This window comes from Carassius auratus, unplaced genomic scaffold, assembly GCF_003368295.1.
Source record: "Carassius auratus strain Wakin unplaced genomic scaffold, ASM336829v1 scaf_tig00000254, whole genome shotgun sequence".
NCBI lineage: Eukaryota > Metazoa > Chordata > Actinopteri > Cypriniformes > Cyprinidae > Carassius > Carassius auratus.
The window spans coordinates 753,549-770,744 of NW_020523286.1; the positions used below are offsets into that span (position 1 = coordinate 753,549).

Here is a 17,196-nt window from a genome sequence, read left to right on the forward strand (position 1 = left end):
CCCAAACTGCTTTTGAAGGCAATAAAATATGACTGATGCGTGATGTGTCTTGAATGTTTTAGCATATATTTCATGCATACAACATGGATATATTACAACAGGTGAACGTCAAAAAAATATGATTGAGTAGCAATACGGATAATTTTAGATTTTGAGAGGTGACTTGTTGCCAAAGAAACTTACTACGACTAATTTGATTTAATGACCTGAGGATTTGACACTATAAACAGTCTACCGAGTTTTGCGACCCAAATGTATTTGCCGAAACTTTTCATTTTGGTTTTGTTGTTTCAGTGCGTCCCTACTTTTCTCTGGTGATGTATGCTGGATTTCTCCAATCATTTAGTCTCCACCCTTTTCTGACAATGCACTGCTAGCTCGCATTTAGATCTGCCTTCATCCAATCAACAACCAATGAATTGAACCAAATTCTCCCCCTACATTTTTAGCATTCTCGATAATCTGTTTCTTTTGGAAAGCAGTCACAATACAGAAGAAAAAATCTGTCACTTCCATTAAATTCCAATAAAAAATTCACAAATATAAAACAAATTGCATTTAAATTGTTTCAGTTTAATCAAAGAAATAAAGACTGAAATCTCAATATTAAAAGCTACTGTAAGGGCTTCTTCTGAAAATAATCTCCAGACTTGTCCTCTTTCTCTTATTCTCGCTTTCAGGCTAGCGAGCGGGAAAGGCTGCAGGAGGAGCTGGAAGAAGCCAAAGATAAGGCCCGCAGACGCTCCATTGGCAACATCAAGTTCATCGGTGAGCTCTTCAAGCTGAAGATGCTGACAGAGGCCATCATGCACGACTGCGTGGTGAAGTTGCTGAAAAACCATGATGAGGAGTCACTGGAGTGCCTGTGCAGGCTGCTCACAACTATTGGAAAGGACCTGGACTTTGAGAAAGCTAAGGTCAGCGGTTTATCCTAATCAGGACGATGTCCTATATAATGGGTATTAAGAATAATTGTCCATCTAATCTGTTGATTGCTGCTGCAGCCCATATGAATGCATACACACTCTTGCTTATTTCAATGCAAATATGCAAAGTAATCTATATGTTGGCCATTCTTTGCACTGCAGCAGTGGAGTTTTGCTCTTGCCTCTCACATCCACAGAGCCTCGTTTATATCATCTGCTGTTTGGAAACAAATCCTAAATGAGTCATTTTAATGTGCTCTGCTTCCAAAACTCACTTTGGATTCAGCTGAGAACTGTGAGGGTGGTGCCTAATGCACTTGAATGGGTAGTTCATCCAAAAATAGGAATTCTGTCATTATTTACTCACCCTCGTCTCATTAGTTGATCTTTTTTTTTTTTTTACTTTAAAGGGGGGGTGAAATGCTATTTCATGCATACTGAGTTTTTTACACTGTTAAAAGAGTTGGATTCCCATGATAAACATGGACAAAGTTTCAAAAATTAAGTTGTACGTTTGAAGGAGTATTTTTGTTCCCAAAATACTCCTTCCGGTTTGTCACAAGTTTCGGAAAGTTTTTTTCGAGTATGGCTCTGTGTGACGTTAGATGGAGCGGAATTTCCTTATATGGGTCCTAAGGGCACTTCTGCCGGAAGAGCGCGCGCTCCCGTATAGCAGAGCACTGACATTCACTGATCAGAGCGATTCACTGATCAGAGCGAGAGCGTCGCGAAAAGTCACAAAAGGAGTGTGTTTTTGGTTGCCAGGGCAAGACAACCCTGCACAGATTACAAAAAAAAAAACAGCATTAAGGGAACAGTGGATGGAGTTTATTTTTACAGAGCATCAACGGAGTTGTGCAAGTGTTTTTGTTTGTTCCCTGCATTTCGAAGATGCTTGTTTTACAAACAAGGCCCAGTTTGACGACGGTTTTGCGTATCGTTTATTTCTTAAGGATGATGCAATCCCAACAATAAAGGGTCACGATCGTGTGTTGGAACCGCAGGCGACGAGTAAAACTGCTTCAAATATCTCTGCCTCCTTGTTAGTGCGTCCCCTCCCATGCCGGAGACCAGGGTTCGAGCCCCGCTCGGAGCGAGTGGTTGCTGCTGCTGCTCTCGTTCAGTTTCAGCCTCTGGATCTGATTCTGGATCATAAATAAACAGCTGAATCTGACTGTGAACCATGGTTTGTTTGGGATGATGGGTTTTCCCTCATGGTAATGTCACAGCTTCCACATGCTCTCGACGCAAAAGCCTATTTGCGCTCGTGATTCTTTAGCTCCCCCCACACGTCACGCCTCCAGCCGGTCGTGTTTTTCCCGGGAAAATCAGTACAGACTATCTTTATCTTATGAATATAATAAAACTAAAGACTTTTTGGAGTTATGAAGGATGCAGTACTACTCTATAGGTACTCAAGATTAACAGGATATTGAGTGAAAACGAGCATTTCATCCCCCCTTTAATTAAAAGCGAATGTCAATTCATGTCAGCAAAGAAGTCCATTAAATAGTATATGAGAGTCTATTAATTATTATTTTTTAAGCTTGTGAATCTTCTTCACAGTCTTAATCTTCTTATTTTTTAGCCACGAATGGATCAGTACTTTAACCAGATGGAGAAGATAGTAAAGGAGAGAAAAACTTCATCGCGCATTCGGTTCATGCTGCAGGATGTTATTGACCTGCGATTGGTGAGTTTTGTTACATTTGGAACGGGGATCAAAGAAAGCTTTTCAGTAACCTGTGCACCAAACTTACAACATTTCATTTGAAACTCATGAAATAAAGACAGATGTACAAGATTGTGTCATTAAGGTTTTTGTAAGAGGGAATGAATTAACTACTGTATTTTCCGGACTATAAGTCGAACCTGAGTGTAAGTCACATCAGTCCAAATATACGTCATGACGAGAAGAAAAACATATATAAGTCACACTGGACTATAAGTCGCATTTATTTAGAACCAAGAACCAAGAGAAAACATTACCGTCTACAGCCGCGAGAGGCACTCTGTTTTCAGTGTAGACTACAGGAGCACTGAGCAGCATAGAGCGCCCTCTCGAGGCTGGAGACGGTAATGTTTTCTCTTGGTTCTAGTCCCAGGACCAGCCAAACTATGAAAAAAGTGCAACTTATAGTCCGGAAAATATGGTACTTCTCAAAAAGCTTAAACTCAAGGATATGTTCAGTTTGTTGATTTTAACTGTGATATAATGCTTATATATGTATATGCTATTGTCCATTATACATTTTTACAGAATTCTGGAATGGAATGTTCAAAAGAACAGCATTTATTTAAAATAAAAAACCTTCAGTCACAATTTTTTTTTTATTATAAAATTTGACTCATTGGCAGTTTTTTAATACGTAATTCAGTTTAATAATGGTAAATAGGACATAGACAAAGTTTAAGAAATGAAATGTTAAAAATTGTTTCTTTTGTATTATATTTACTCAATATACAAAGAAATTGTAATAAATAATTGTTTAGCCATTGAAAAGTTTGTAGGCATGGATTTGGGGGACGCAATGTTTCTGTTAATCGACCAAGTAGACACTCAAAATAGTCAATGTTTTTAATAGTATTTATGATCCTGTTGTTGAACTTTATATTTTTTCTAACTTCGTTTCAGCACAATTGGGTGTCTCGGAGAGCTGACCTTGGCCCAAAGACCATTGAGCAGATCCATAAAGAGGCAAAGTTGGAGGAGCAGGAGGAACAGAGGAAGGTCCAGCAGCAACTGCTGTCCAAGGACAACAAGAGGAGACCAGGTCAGAAAGAGACTTCTGCTGTAGGCTAATCCTCTTTACAGCTTACTCAGTCCTGTGGGCCTCCTTCCCAGCCGTACTCTGTTCCAACCGTTCTTTCTCTTAATGTTGCAGTGGTGCAGAGAGAGGAGACCTGGAGCACTGTGCCTATGACTAAGAACAGCAGAACAATAGACCCCGCTAAGATTCCCAAGATCTCAAAGGTAAAGTCCAGATGTCAAACTAAAAACACGTTTTCCTTCTAGTCACATCTTGAGATTGCTAGCATAACAGAGTTTTAGAGAGAGAGAATCTATATATCCTGTTCTGCATTTTTGTCATACTCCCCCATGATCTGTTTGGAAGCAAGGAAGCTGCATCTTTATGTCAATAATCAATCTTATCAGCTGAATCACATTTGTGAAGGTCTAACTACACCTTGCTACATGCCATTTATTGTGCTTTGCAGAGTGCTGCTTTAAAACATGTTGACTTAAAGCATTTCACCCAAAAAATATGTATTTATAAAGAAAAATAATATATATTTCATTCATTCATTTTATAAAAAATGACTATTCTACTAATTGGTCTTAACTGTAAAACTGTATAACTGTGCTTGATTTTACCATGCAAACTGTCTGACAGTGAAAAGCACAGCATAAGCACAGTTAAAACACTACTGCAAAACATCTCAACTAAAACAAAAAAGATCGGGATGAACTTTCTAGCCCTATTGGCCCTATCTCCTTTTGAGCATGAATATAACAATATTTAGTGAGTCTTAACGGTGTTAAAATAATTTTTTTTTTACATTAAACCTTTTTCTTTTTTGCTTAGCTTGTTTGTAAGTATGCTAATTAACTGTTTGACTCAACAGCCCCATCTGATGGTTCTTCTGTCGTCTTGTGTAGTAGCATCTTAGTATCTCACTGGTTCTGGGGATCTGCAGTGCTGCTCACTTTGTACCTTTTCTTACAGACCAAGTGCAGTTCATAAAGCTCTCACCGATGAGCTGCTAATTTAAATGATGACGTCTGTAAATCCCCAAGAAACACTCATCTATGTGAATGCATGAGTAAATATAACATGTTCTTACAAAAGATGGTTGTGTTTGTGTGTGTGTGTGTGTATGTGTTTGTTTTTTTCAGCCAACGATAGATGAGAAGATTCAGCTGGGACCAAGAGCTCAGTTGAACTGGATGAAGGGCAGCAGTGGAGGGGCTGGAGCCAAGGCCAGTGAGTCAGGTAAAGAAATACTGATGTAGTCAGACGTGGGCTGCTGGCTCTATCAATTCTGGCTGTTTTATACTTTATAGCAGGATTTTCTTGCTCTATACTTTGTTTACTAATGTAAAATTGATCCTCCTCTCCCCCTATCGACCCTTTTTTCTTTTAGATGTCTCTCGTCCCAGTGCCAGTTTAAATCGTTACTCAGCCCTGCAACCCTCAGCGCCCCCGGCCTCCTCTTTACCCTCTACATCCCCAGATTTTGATGCAAGGAAAGTTCTCAGCAGGTATTGTATGCATGTAAAATATATTCATTGAGAAAGAGGAGACACCTTTTCATTAATACATTTAGTTTGTGTTAATAAAAATGTAATATGTGTAAAAAAAAATCGCTCACTCACATCACTCATTCTGTGCTGCTCTATTATTAATATTAGAAGCTTTATAATTATTATACCTGACATTTTTAGAATTTGAATAATTATTCAAATATATTTCAAATATTATATTTAAATTATATAATACATTCAAATAAACATAAAACATTATATAAGTTAAATAATAATAATTCAATTAAAATATGATTTCATTTGTAATGAATTGATAGAAAACACTTACATTTGGAGATTCATGAATGTCTGTTTTTGTGTGCTTGTGAATTTCTCAGTCGAGGAAGCTCAGGACGAGAACGTAATGATAAGCCTTTGAGTGCGGGTCCCGCTCGGACAGGGCCCGTCTCATTGGGTAGCAGCAATAAGGAGGCTCCTGAGGAGTCGGCCCAGGAAGTGTCCCGCAGAGACTCGAATGCCTCAGACACGCCCAAGCTGCCCGCCAGCACTGCAGACAACAGCAGACTGGAGCGTAGCCAATCCAGGGAGTCCGGTGAGCCATTGTGATTATAATGATGGTGAAATACATAAAGAGAATCCAACATTAAAGGCTGTCTCTCATTGCAGCTGTTAAACTCGAAGTACTGTCAGGACTCTCTCCAGATAAGCCTACATTACCAGAAGAGGACATGGAGAGGCGGTCCAAGTCCATTATTGATGAGTTTTTGCACATTAATGATTACAAGGTTTGTACTATTTTTTTTAATCACCACTTATAATACTGTATCTCCCAGTCCTGTATCATACCGCTTAGATGAAGTAATTTTAGTCAGTCTGCTTTTTCTGTCAAAGCTGCACGGGAATGGAATACTATTCTGACAGCTATAAGAGATCTAGACACACATGACACTCAGACTTGTCAACACTAGAAATTTAAATTTGCTTGCTGTATTGTTAATTATTTTATATTGTCTTCATTTGATCCAATTGTTTAATGGAATACTGTTTGGTTTGTACTATGTAATTATAAAATGTTCTAGTATGTATTTTTAATAAATTTTTATTTTAGGGTGACTTGTAACATCTTGTCTAAGGCTGATTCTAGTACATTTACAGGAATGTTTTATTAATGTACAATGTCCCTGTCAACTAAATAAAAGGAAAAAAGAAGTCGTGAATGGCAGTAGAAGGTTTTTTTAAGCGTGGTGTACTTGTAATGCAGGAGGCAGTGCAGTGTGTGGAGGAACTAGAGCAACCTGCCATGCTCTATGTGTTTGTGCGAGTGGGTGTGGAGTCCACGCTGGAGAGGAGTCAGATCACGCGAGATCATATGGGTCAGCTGCTCTACCAGCTCCTGCAGGCTGGAATCCTCCACAAACATCAGTTCTTTAAAGGGTGAGATTGCAGTGCTTGAACAAATGCAGAAGAAAACTGGTCCTTATAGTCTTTGCATTGGTTGTGTTATGTGTGCCTTTGAATTTTGTTCCAAAATTTAGTAAGCAGCCTCACAATCATTACCTACTAAGATAGCATGAGGCAATAACCCTTTTTAATTTCAATGTATAAGTTTTTTACATTTTTTTATTTTAACGATACCATTGCCAATACTGGTTGTTTCATACATGGGTATGTGATTTTTCAAAACAATGTAATCTTTCAAAATCAACTTCATCCAACTTAAATATATATATATATTAAGTATATTATAACTTAATATACTTGTTTCTTCCCCCAGGTTCTCTGAAACTCTTGAATTAGCAGATGATATGGCCATTGATATTCCCCATATATGGCTGTACCTTGCGGAGCTGGTGACCCCTGTGCTTCGAGAGGGGGGAATCTCTATGAGAGAATTATTTAGGTGAGGTTTGGTGTTTGGTGAGCTGTTAATAGATTCATAGAACTCATCAGCTTTAGTAATTGCCTTTACACGCGTTTTATTTGCTTATTTTGTGTCTGCAGCGAATTTAGCAAACCATTACTCCCTGTGGGAAGAGCTGGGATATTATTTTCTGAAATATTGCACCTTCTATGCAAACAAATGGTAAGCTGAAAGATTTGAATCAAACATTTGGTTTGTATTGCCAGTAGTAGGAATGAATGGATTGTGTGTTTGCAGAGCCATAGGAAAGTGGGATCCTTATGGAGGGACTCGGGGTTGAGCTGGGTGGATTTTGTACCTGAAACGGAGGATGTGCACAGTTTCATCACAGAACATGTGAGCCTTCATTTACCTTCTCTTAGACATCTAATATATGCTAACCATCAAAACTCACCTATTAATCAGCTGTTCCATACTGAACACGTGATAATCATTTACCTTCCTACAGAAACTAGACTTTACACTTTCTGACGGCTCAACCCTGCCCGAGGCTGTCTCTAAGAGAACACTCTCATCTGAGGAACTGAACAAGCAACTTGAAAAACTACTGCTGGAGGACATGGCTGGTGATGAACGAATCTTTGACTGGGTTGAGGTAGATTTACATCCAGCTCTTTAGGTTTGTTTGATTATAGGAAGTGAAGGATCTTGTCACTGATGTGTGGTGGTGTATTACAGGCCAATCTAGATGAATCAGAAATGAGTTCACCTCCTTTCATCAGAGCTTTAATGACTGCTGTGTGCAAGGCAGCAGTGAAAAGTAAGTGGCTTAGGTTTTTTCTTTTTTTATACAGTAACAACAGAAAGCTGTTTTGGGAAGTGTAATTTATTAAAGAAATGACTGAGCCATATTTAATCCCAAATTGATGTCATTTAACGACTATTAAAACAACACAAAAAAAATGTAAAAATTACTGCTATTTACGTTGTTATGAGACAGGTTTTGGGATTTTCAAATAGCTAATAATTACTTACTCGAATAATATTTGTGAAAAATATAACTTAATAATTTTTCTTCCCACATTAAGCATAACTGTACAAAAATCTAAATAAATAACAAATAAATAAAAAGTTCAAAATGTATTATTATTTTATGCACATCAAGTTATTTAGTATTAGTGCTGACAAAATTAGCTTGTTAATGCAGGTGATGATTTTTTCCAGTTTAATGCGTTCAAAATATTTAACACTGTTAAAGCTGGGGCAGGGCTAGGGTTGGAGACCGCACACACAAGTGCACTCTTTCTTGACAAGAAGAGCATTTATTTAGTTGTAGAACGTCTTTACAACCACAATAAACCAGAGATATTTCAGACGCGTGCTCCAGCTTTACTACAGCTGCAGGTGTGAGTCAAACGAGTGTGGAAACAGTACTGGGCTCACAGAGCGGGTTGTAGCCTGCATCATTTCATCATTTCATATCAAAGCTCAAAATAAACTACACTGCCAAAAAGGCAATTAAATCTGCCTACAACTGTGCATGCATGTAGTGATATATCTATAACATATGTTATATTGCAAGAAAATTCCTCTAAAATGGTTTTCCAAACTGCCCTAAAGCACTCCGTCCCTACTTTCCTCATCTAACACACTCGATTCAACCTGTCAGTTCATTAGCAGAGACTTTTTTCAGAAAAGGTAAAGAGAGTTGAAAGAAGATACAATGCATGTCAGATCCACATCATGTTCAACAGCGGCGGCTTTTAAAGCAGTAGCAGCCAAATAACCTCATAAGCCGGCTGATGTGAAGTTTTTAATCAAAGAGAAAAAAGCTTTTATAGCTTTAAGAGGTTAAGGGATAACTCTGTTCAATTTCTGTATATTTCTGCTGAAGTGCACAGGTACCTAAATATGACTTTTATTATAATGGGTTTATGTGAAGATGTGTTAAATTAGAATTTTTTTTTTTTTAAGTCTAATAAATGTTAAAATTGATAGCTCTCAATTATACTATCATGTTGAATGGTTATAGTCATTAGTTAAATATTAGTGTTAAAAACTACTTTATAGAGACACCAGTAGTGTTGGCAACAGTGATACTGATCAGTCATTAAGGCATTAAACATAAAAAACATACTGTCTTTGTTGTCTGTACATTCATTTGAAGATTGAATGTGAAGATTTAATTATTGCAATATAGAAGTATATTTAAAAACGTTATTGTTAGGTGGGATTAATCACAATTAATTTCAGAAAAAAAAAAAAAAAAAATTATAGATTAGTGGACATACAGTTATGCAAATTTTAGCACTCTGTGGTACAGTTTCAAATGCCAAAGTGTGAAATACTCTAATCTTGTGTTTTGTGTCTGCAGCTGAGGGCTCCTCATACAAAGTGGACTTGTCTATAATCCAGAAAAGATTGCCTGTATTACACAAGTACCTTAACTCAGACACAGAGAGACAGTTGCAAGCACTTTACGCACTTCAAGCATTGATAGTAAAACTGGACCAGCCTCCTAGTGAGTCAAAGCTTTCACATTCCCATTTAGACGCACAACACATCAAATATTTGTTAGAAACACTATTCTACAATGGATGCTTTTTTTTTAAGTTTGATATTTTGAGCGCTCACCATGAGATTAAAACATTTTCATTCTCTTAACATTTTTGCAGATTTGCTCCGGATGTTCTTTGACTGTTTGTATGATGAGGATGTGATATCTGAAGATGCCTTTTGTAAGTGGGAGGTCAGTAAAGACCCCGCTGAACAGCAAGGCAAAGGTGTGGCCCTGAAGTCAGTCACTGCTTTCTTCACGTGGCTGCGCGAGGCAGAGGAGGAGTCAGAGGACAATTGACGAGGGGACAAATGGACTCATTTGCCAACTAGTTCTGAAGAGACGATAGTCACTGAAACAATAACTGCATCAAATTAAAATGTAACATAACAAGCAACACATTATGCATTAGGATGGATGGAGCTCAGCAAGATTTGAAATGGTACGGTTCACTGACATACAGCGACCCTAAGATGACTTACATTTGCTGGAGCACTAAAAAAATGTATGATTTATAGAAATGTTGCAGTTAAGTTTTTTTTTTGTTTTTTTTTTTGATACTTTTTAAGAAGACTTAAAAATACAAACACGCAACAATGAAATGAAACAGACTCATTAATTTATTTATTTTTTAAGTACAGCATAAACAAAAGGGTATTTAACATTTGCGGACAGACACAATGAGCAGTTATCGGTGGATCGAGTAATAACAATGATAATTTTATTCATATAATGAGAATAACAATGATTAAACAGCTTCCATGATTTTCAGATTGTTTTTTTGATGCGTTGAGTACATCAGTACTGAAGTGTTTAGTACATGTTTAAGGTTATTATCTGAATAACCATACCAAATGTTCCTCTGCTTTAGCTTGCTCTTTGTGAAACATTTAATCTGGCAGAAACTTGCAGGAATTATGCATTCAGGAGACTGCTGGGATCACATGACGAGAGCTCAGAATGGACATCCACGAGCAGATGGTGACGTGTACAAAACCACTAAGGAGATGTTGCTGAACCTAAAGTGCTTGTTATTCTTCATACTGATAGAGCAAATGTAAAGCTTGTAAATAAATTAAAGACAAAAAAGATTCATAAAAGTACAAAACCGTGGTGATGGTGTGAATTTTCTACAGTGTTGTCAGTTAAGATTTTTTTTTTTTTTTTTTTAAAAGAAGTGTCTTATTCTCGCCAAGTCTGCATTTATTTGATCATACATACAGTAACAAATGTAATTTATTCCTGTGATTCCTAAATTTTCAGCATCATTACTCCAGTCATTGTCTCATAATCCTTAAGAAATCATTTTTATATGCTGATTTGCTGCTCCAGATGCATTTTTTTTCTATTATCAGTGTAGAAAATGGTTGTGCTGATTAATAGTTTATCAGAAACCTAATTTTTTTTTTCAGGATTCTTTAATTAATAGACAGATCATAAGATATTTTGATTACAAATGCACCCTTGCTGAAAAGAAAAACTTATTTTAATACAAAAAAGAAAGTAAAAGGTAGAAAAGGTATATGTAAGTAAATAATTGCAAATAAAAAAGTAAGAAATGTACTGTTTTACAATAAGATTTTATTTGTTAACATTAATGCACTTTGAATCCTGAACTAAAACACTTTTCTTCTTAATTCATTAGTTTATTTATAAATGTACTATTGTTCATTAATTCATATTTAATGTGTTTATGATCAATGTTAATTCATACCACTTTAAATATCAAAATTAAAGTGTTGTTCATTGTTCATATTTAATGCATTGAATTAATGCACGACAACTATTCGGCAGATGTCCAGCTGATTTCAGCTTGCAAAAGGCAAAGAATTTACTTTTTTTGTGTTGGGAGTCAAAAATTGTTACAGCGCTTCAAGAAACTCAGTAAACGGGCCTACTGTCAGGTAGTTTGGACATTTTATGACCAACTGGTGCTTCAAGCAAATGAACACCATGAAGTCGAATTGGAAACCGTTTCCGAGTTGTGAGCTTGACAATTTGTTGAAATTATTAAAATAATATCTGATGTACAATACTACTTAAGCCTGGAATACATTCACATTTATTCATTTAGCAGACACATTTATCCAAAGCGACTTACAAATGAGGACAGTGGAAGCAATCAAAAACAACAAAAAGAGCAATGATATATAAGTGCTATAACAAATCTCAGTGAGGTTAACACAGTACACGCAGCATGACCTTTTAAATAATATAATAAATAAAATTAAAACAGAATAAAAAAAGAGTAGAACAAGCTAGTGGTAGAGATCTTTACACACACACACACACACACACATACAATTGCATAATAAATGAAAAGAAAATAGAATACAAAATCATTTAAAAATTAAAGAATAGAATTATAATAGTGAGTGTTAGTTAGAGGGTCAAATAAAGATGGAAGAGATGGGTTTCAAGCCGATTCTTGAAGATGGCTAAGGACTCAGCTGCTCGGATTGAGTTAGGGAGGTCATTCCACCAGGAGGGAACATTTAATTTAAAAGTCTGTAAAAGTGACTTTGTGCTTCTTTGGGATGGCACAATCAAGTGACGTTCACTTGCAGCACGCAAGCTTCTAGAGGGCACATAAGTCTGAAGTAACACATTTAGGTAAATGGGTGCAGAGCCAGTGGTAGTTTTTTAGGCAAACATCAATGCCTTGAATTCTATGCGAGCAGCTATTGGAAGCCAGTGCATATGGAATGAACGCCAAGCTTGTAAAACCAGGCAAAGGTATTCTGAGAAACCAGCCAGCTGCAAAGCATATCTATTGAATAGATATACCTCTCGAGCACCCCCAGGAGGAGACGATAGGTCTTGTTAGTGCTCCAGGTGAGTGCTCCACCCTCCGCCGCCTGCAGGAGCTTCACCTGAAAAACCTGCAGCACTGCCATGGTGTGCAGCGCGGAAGCCGCCTCGCCATTATATGCATATGCTTTATTGGCGCGGTTTGCAGGCCTAGGGTCTTGGCTGCTGCAGGACACAGGTGCGCAGCGACGGTGGTGGACCTGAAATACCAGGAGTCAAGCTTACTCATGACAGGCTCCTCTGGAGGACTCCAGGTAAGCTCCTACTCATGGACAGCCTTTGACAGAACCCTCATGAGCTCCTCCTGGAGGTCTGGTTGCCCCATGCTGTCTGGCTGATCGGACTCTGATCTCACCCAATCTTCCCTCTCAGAGGCTGAGATGGACATCGTGTCACCCCTCTCCTCCTGGCTAAAATACACAAACCCTGCGATGTTGAAAGGTGTTGGCTGAGCGGCAAGACGATGCTCCAATCACCGGGAGAGGGAGGACCCACCTGCAGCACACTGGCAGCATGCACCTTCACACTAGAGTTTACCGTATGTCTAATAGAGACACATTAATTGACATGAACTGAAAAATATCACCGATTGCCTGACGGGTAGTGAAACTCTAAAGCGCTCAGTCAGGGTGTTATGCTAGTGAAAATACATCTGTGCTAAACTTATACTTAGCCTCCAACTCACACACTGGCGAGCTAATCTGATAATTTATTAGCCATAGGCTAATATTAGACATTATACAGGCACCCAGAGTGAAGATTAAGGCCCCGTCCACACGGAGACGGAGTTTACCCCAATCCGATCTTTTTTTTCCTCGTCTCAAGAAATATCCGCGTCCACACGAAACCGCAAAATGATGTAGTATACATGCCAGACCAGTATGAGGCGCTGTAATTCTGCCACAGAGATACACTAAAAAAGAGAAGAACACTTGGACTATGCTCATAAACATTGCACGTGGTACACAAACGAACATGGAACAATACATTTATTAATTGTGTTAAGTGTTAATGTTAGTTAATAAAAAGACAATCATTCAGTTTTTGTTCATGTCTGTTGCTGTTACGTGACGTAGAGGTGTCTGACTAGGGGGGAGACGTGGGCTGACGACGTCATCGTTTCAGAAAATATACGGATTAGCCGTCCAGACGAAAACGCAAAGATGCATTTTCAAATGTATCCACTCTGGGACCCGGTTTAAAAAAGTAGCGGTTTCACCTTACGAAAACGGCGGATCAGTTTGGACGAAACGCCTATCCGATAAAAAATTTGTGCGTATTCACAGAAGCACGTCTCCGTGTGGACGGGGCCTTAGTTGCATATGATTTTGTAGAGGTTTGAGTATTGAAAATTAATAATATCAAATAAAATTTAGGATGGATAATGTGCACATTGGGGGAAGTCATGGCCTAATGGTTATAGAGTTTGACTCCTAACCATAGACTGTATAAAAACATGGACGTAGTGTCTGTGACGTCACCTATAGGTTTCCGAAGAGAGTTTTTGAAACCAAAAGAGGGCGGAGTGGGCCGTCACCATCATGGCAGCCCGTGACTGCGTGCCACTCCGGGGTAATCGAAAATGGACAAAAAAGGCGGGAGCTGGTTGCTGGACCCACGCCCACCTGGCACAACAGCAATGACAACAGGGCAATCCACCTGGCACTCTAGTGGCCACGCCCTTAATCATACAGAACTTTTAGGCTTAATATAATTTAAACGGATGAGTTATAAAACAATTCACCACCCTCACAGTTGTCATGAAGGGAAAAACTAGCTATATAGACCAAAATCTTTTTTTGCACCAGGCTGTAAACATGTTTTTTCCTGCTGTAAATTTCAAGTATAGGTCTCTGCAGAAAAGCAATGGGAGTTACGAGATCAAGGTGTTTTTACACCATGATACCTGATTAGTTGATGTAATAGTGACGTTAGGTTTAGGGGTGGGGTTGGGTAAGGGGGATCATTTAGATTGCATGATTCAGAAACACCCAGCAGTTTCAAAACACCCACATGGTGATAAACGCCCACTTTTGCTCTGCAGAGACCTAAGTCTCGTAAATTTGGGCATTTTAACATGGGGAGTCTATGGTATTGACTCCCTTCTGCAGCCAGCCTCAAGCGGCCATTCCATGCATTACAGTTTTAGTCACTTCCTTGTTGGCTTCACGAGAGAGAGCGGGAGGTTGCCGCTCGCTCCTAAACCTAAGGTTGTGGGTCTTGGGTCAACAATACCATTACTGACGTGCCCTTGAGCAAGGCACCGAACCAACAAACTGCTCCCTGGGCGCCACAAAATAAATGGCTGCCCACTGATTTGTGAGGTTTTGATTCATTGGGAAAACAATCATCTGACATCTACAGTGATTTCTGAGTTTTATTTTCAAATATAAAACAGAATCAGAGACTTGCTCTCAATAAATACAGAAATTTGATCAAATGATGAATGTAAAAATAGAGACACAAGCATCCAAACATGAGTGCACACATTGATGGCTGGAATAACTGTGATTCATGAAAAATGATCCCAGTTCATCAGATCATACCAAGATGGGTTCTGAACTTAAATGTAGATTGATATCACTGGCAGTCCTTAAACATGAATGCTGGTAAATGTATTTTGCAAATGCTGCTTTCACTTGAAATAAAAACATGAAAATTTGGGTAATCTTTGGGCTATTTATAAAATATTAGGCACATCTTGGAGTCAAAGTTTTAATTCCTGTTATCCCGGTGTCAGAATGCTTAATTTGAGTACAACACCTAATGTAATTTTTATTGAGGAACATCCTGTAAGATGACGAAACCGGAACAGTTTTCTACCTACACTGCAAGGCTAAAAAGGTACAATATTTTTCCTTAGCTAACCAAACTGTGAAAATTAGAACCAGAACTACAACAATGACACTTTATGACAGACAAATCACAAAGTCCAGTTCAAAACAGTGAAGAAACTGTAAACCTGTTTCCATGCTACCATATGATGAACATTTGTTTGCACAAATGGTAAAGTACTTGTGCTTGTCTTCTTGACATGATGGATTGTGGCCTCCTCCCAGGCCTGGCACAGCTGAATACAAGAGAAATTCGTAATCAAGTCACATCATGCTTTAGGAATGAAACCATTTGACTGGGATGAGAACTATACACAAGTTTGTGGTTTTGAGGAGCAGCAATCCCCAGGACCCAAAGCCACAACGGGAAGAGGAAACCAGTGCAGAGCTGTTAGGATGTCCTTTCCTAGCTAGATAAGGCTGTGGGAAAGGCTACGAGTCCTTGAGCATACTGATGCGGGCAAAGATTTTCAGAGCTGGGCCCAGTTTGAGGTTCATGGTGCTCATGAGATGATCCTCTTTGAGGAGCATCAGGGCTTGGCCATCGATCTCCTGAGAACGAAACTCTTCAGCGATTTCCTGGCAGCCTGGAGCAAAAGACAGTTGTTAGTGACTTAAGTCATCTGTGACAAAAAAAAGCCTAGGAACATTAGTAGCTACCTGGCAGAGAGCAGATGAATTCATAGACGTCCTCGACATTCCACTTGGTGGGGTCGCTGGCCAGGAAGTGTTGCGTCAGGAGAGGGAGCTCTCTACTGTGATCAAATCTTTCCTCATTCTGAAGCCTTTGGGCTCCAAAACTGGAGTTGGATAGTGGCGAAATGGGCTCTTCGAAGCTGGACATGTCTGAGCACTGGCTGGACTCACCGTGGCTTGGATGAGAGGGGTGTGGGGATAACAAAGATGCTGCCATGGTTGTTTGAGCACTTGGATTCTATGACAGAACACAAATGAGACGAGTGAGCACATTTCTGCATAGACAAACCCAATAGAAGACAGGACGAAATAGCAATTACCCGTTTCCTGACATCTGTGCTGCTGTTATGATGATTGGCGTTGGAGGCTTTCTGTTTCTTTGGGTTCTCTGAGGTTGATTTTCTTGGGAAAAGTCCCATCCGTTTTGTGCATCCAACATTATATCTGGAAGAGAAGAAAAACAAGTCAAACCAACACTCAAGCAAATGTTGATAAAATCTCAGATCATTTACAGGCTACAAAAGGATCCACAAATACCTCTTTGCACAAACCGTAGAACAAAACCTCTTGGATCTCTTGAAGTTATATGCGAAGTCTACGGTCCCACAGAATTCACATGACAGCATTGGCTCGGCATTCTGATTATTCAGCTCTATGAAAGAATTTACATGGCTGATTGGACTACAGTCTGAGCATTAAGTGTGCAACTAAAGGCTTAAATACACGACACAATCTGAACAGATTTTAAACCACTAGGCATCATATATTTGGTGACTTTCTAAATGGTTACACAGAAAAAGTAGGCATCAGACACTAAACAACTGAGAATCAGTCTTTCAATCCAAATACAAACACACACCAAAACATTAGATTGTTGTAAATGGATGACAGATGAAAATGTAACATTTTTGTTATCATCCAAATAATGGGAATTATGAGTTTGTGCCCATCATCGCTATGCAATTTTCGGTGAAATCTGTCAACTCATCGGGCACACTAGCTTGTAAAAGTCATGTGGTGTATTTCAGCTTTAAATTATCCCTTACCCTGCTGTGAAAGGTCCTCCATCTCAGAGTCTGCATTCTGAAAGGTCTGAGACCTCTTATCTAGGTCTGAATAAGCCTGAAGCTGCTTCTGTTTCTTTAAATTCTCAATCAGCAAGGACGGACGCTCAACCTGGATAGATCCACAAGGTGTTGCATTAAAACAATCTTCGTTACACAAGGACAGGTACTGCATGCTCA

At 38.8% G+C, this 17,196-nt stretch overlaps 2 protein-coding genes across 5 annotated transcripts in view; one reads left to right on the forward strand and one right to left on the reverse strand.

Annotated features, from left to right (window-relative positions):
- LOC113068883 (eukaryotic translation initiation factor 4 gamma 3-like) overlaps positions 1–10,724 on the forward strand; it is a 44,547-nt gene extending 33,823 nt beyond the window's left edge. Inside the window, exons 20-35 of the mRNA XM_026241769.1 lie at positions 681–917; positions 2,515–2,619; positions 3,562–3,700; positions 3,812–3,900; positions 4,825–4,921; positions 5,073–5,190; positions 5,571–5,785; positions 5,860–5,978; positions 6,455–6,627; positions 6,968–7,093; positions 7,195–7,276; positions 7,352–7,450; positions 7,563–7,709; positions 7,793–7,874; positions 9,429–9,575; positions 9,730–10,724. Of these exons, the coding sequence (XP_026097554.1) occupies positions 681–917; positions 2,515–2,619; positions 3,562–3,700; positions 3,812–3,900; positions 4,825–4,921; positions 5,073–5,190; positions 5,571–5,785; positions 5,860–5,978; positions 6,455–6,627; positions 6,968–7,093; positions 7,195–7,276; positions 7,352–7,450; positions 7,563–7,709; positions 7,793–7,874; positions 9,429–9,575; positions 9,730–9,911 (2,157 nt within the window). The 3' untranslated portion in view covers positions 9,912–10,724. The remainder of the gene's footprint in view (positions 1–680; positions 918–2,514; positions 2,620–3,561; positions 3,701–3,811; positions 3,901–4,824; positions 4,922–5,072; positions 5,191–5,570; positions 5,786–5,859; positions 5,979–6,454; positions 6,628–6,967; positions 7,094–7,194; positions 7,277–7,351; positions 7,451–7,562; positions 7,710–7,792; positions 7,875–9,428; positions 9,576–9,729) is intronic.
- Positions 10,725–14,781: 4,057 nt separating this feature from the next.
- LOC113068884 (polyhomeotic-like protein 2) overlaps positions 14,782–17,196 on the reverse strand; it is a 34,058-nt gene continuing 31,643 nt past the window's right edge. For all 4 annotated transcript variants that reach the window (XM_026241770.1, XM_026241771.1, XM_026241774.1 and 1 more), the window contains 5 exons: positions 16,999–17,128; positions 16,490–16,604; positions 16,273–16,396; positions 15,917–16,190; positions 14,782–15,843 (listed from right to left, as the gene is read on the reverse strand). In XM_026241770.1, coding sequence (XP_026097555.1) covers positions 15,689–15,843; positions 15,917–16,190; positions 16,273–16,396; positions 16,490–16,604; positions 16,999–17,128 — 798 coding nt within the window. In that variant the 3' untranslated portion in view covers positions 14,782–15,688. The remainder of the gene's footprint in view (positions 15,844–15,916; positions 16,191–16,272; positions 16,397–16,489; positions 16,605–16,998; positions 17,129–17,196) is intronic.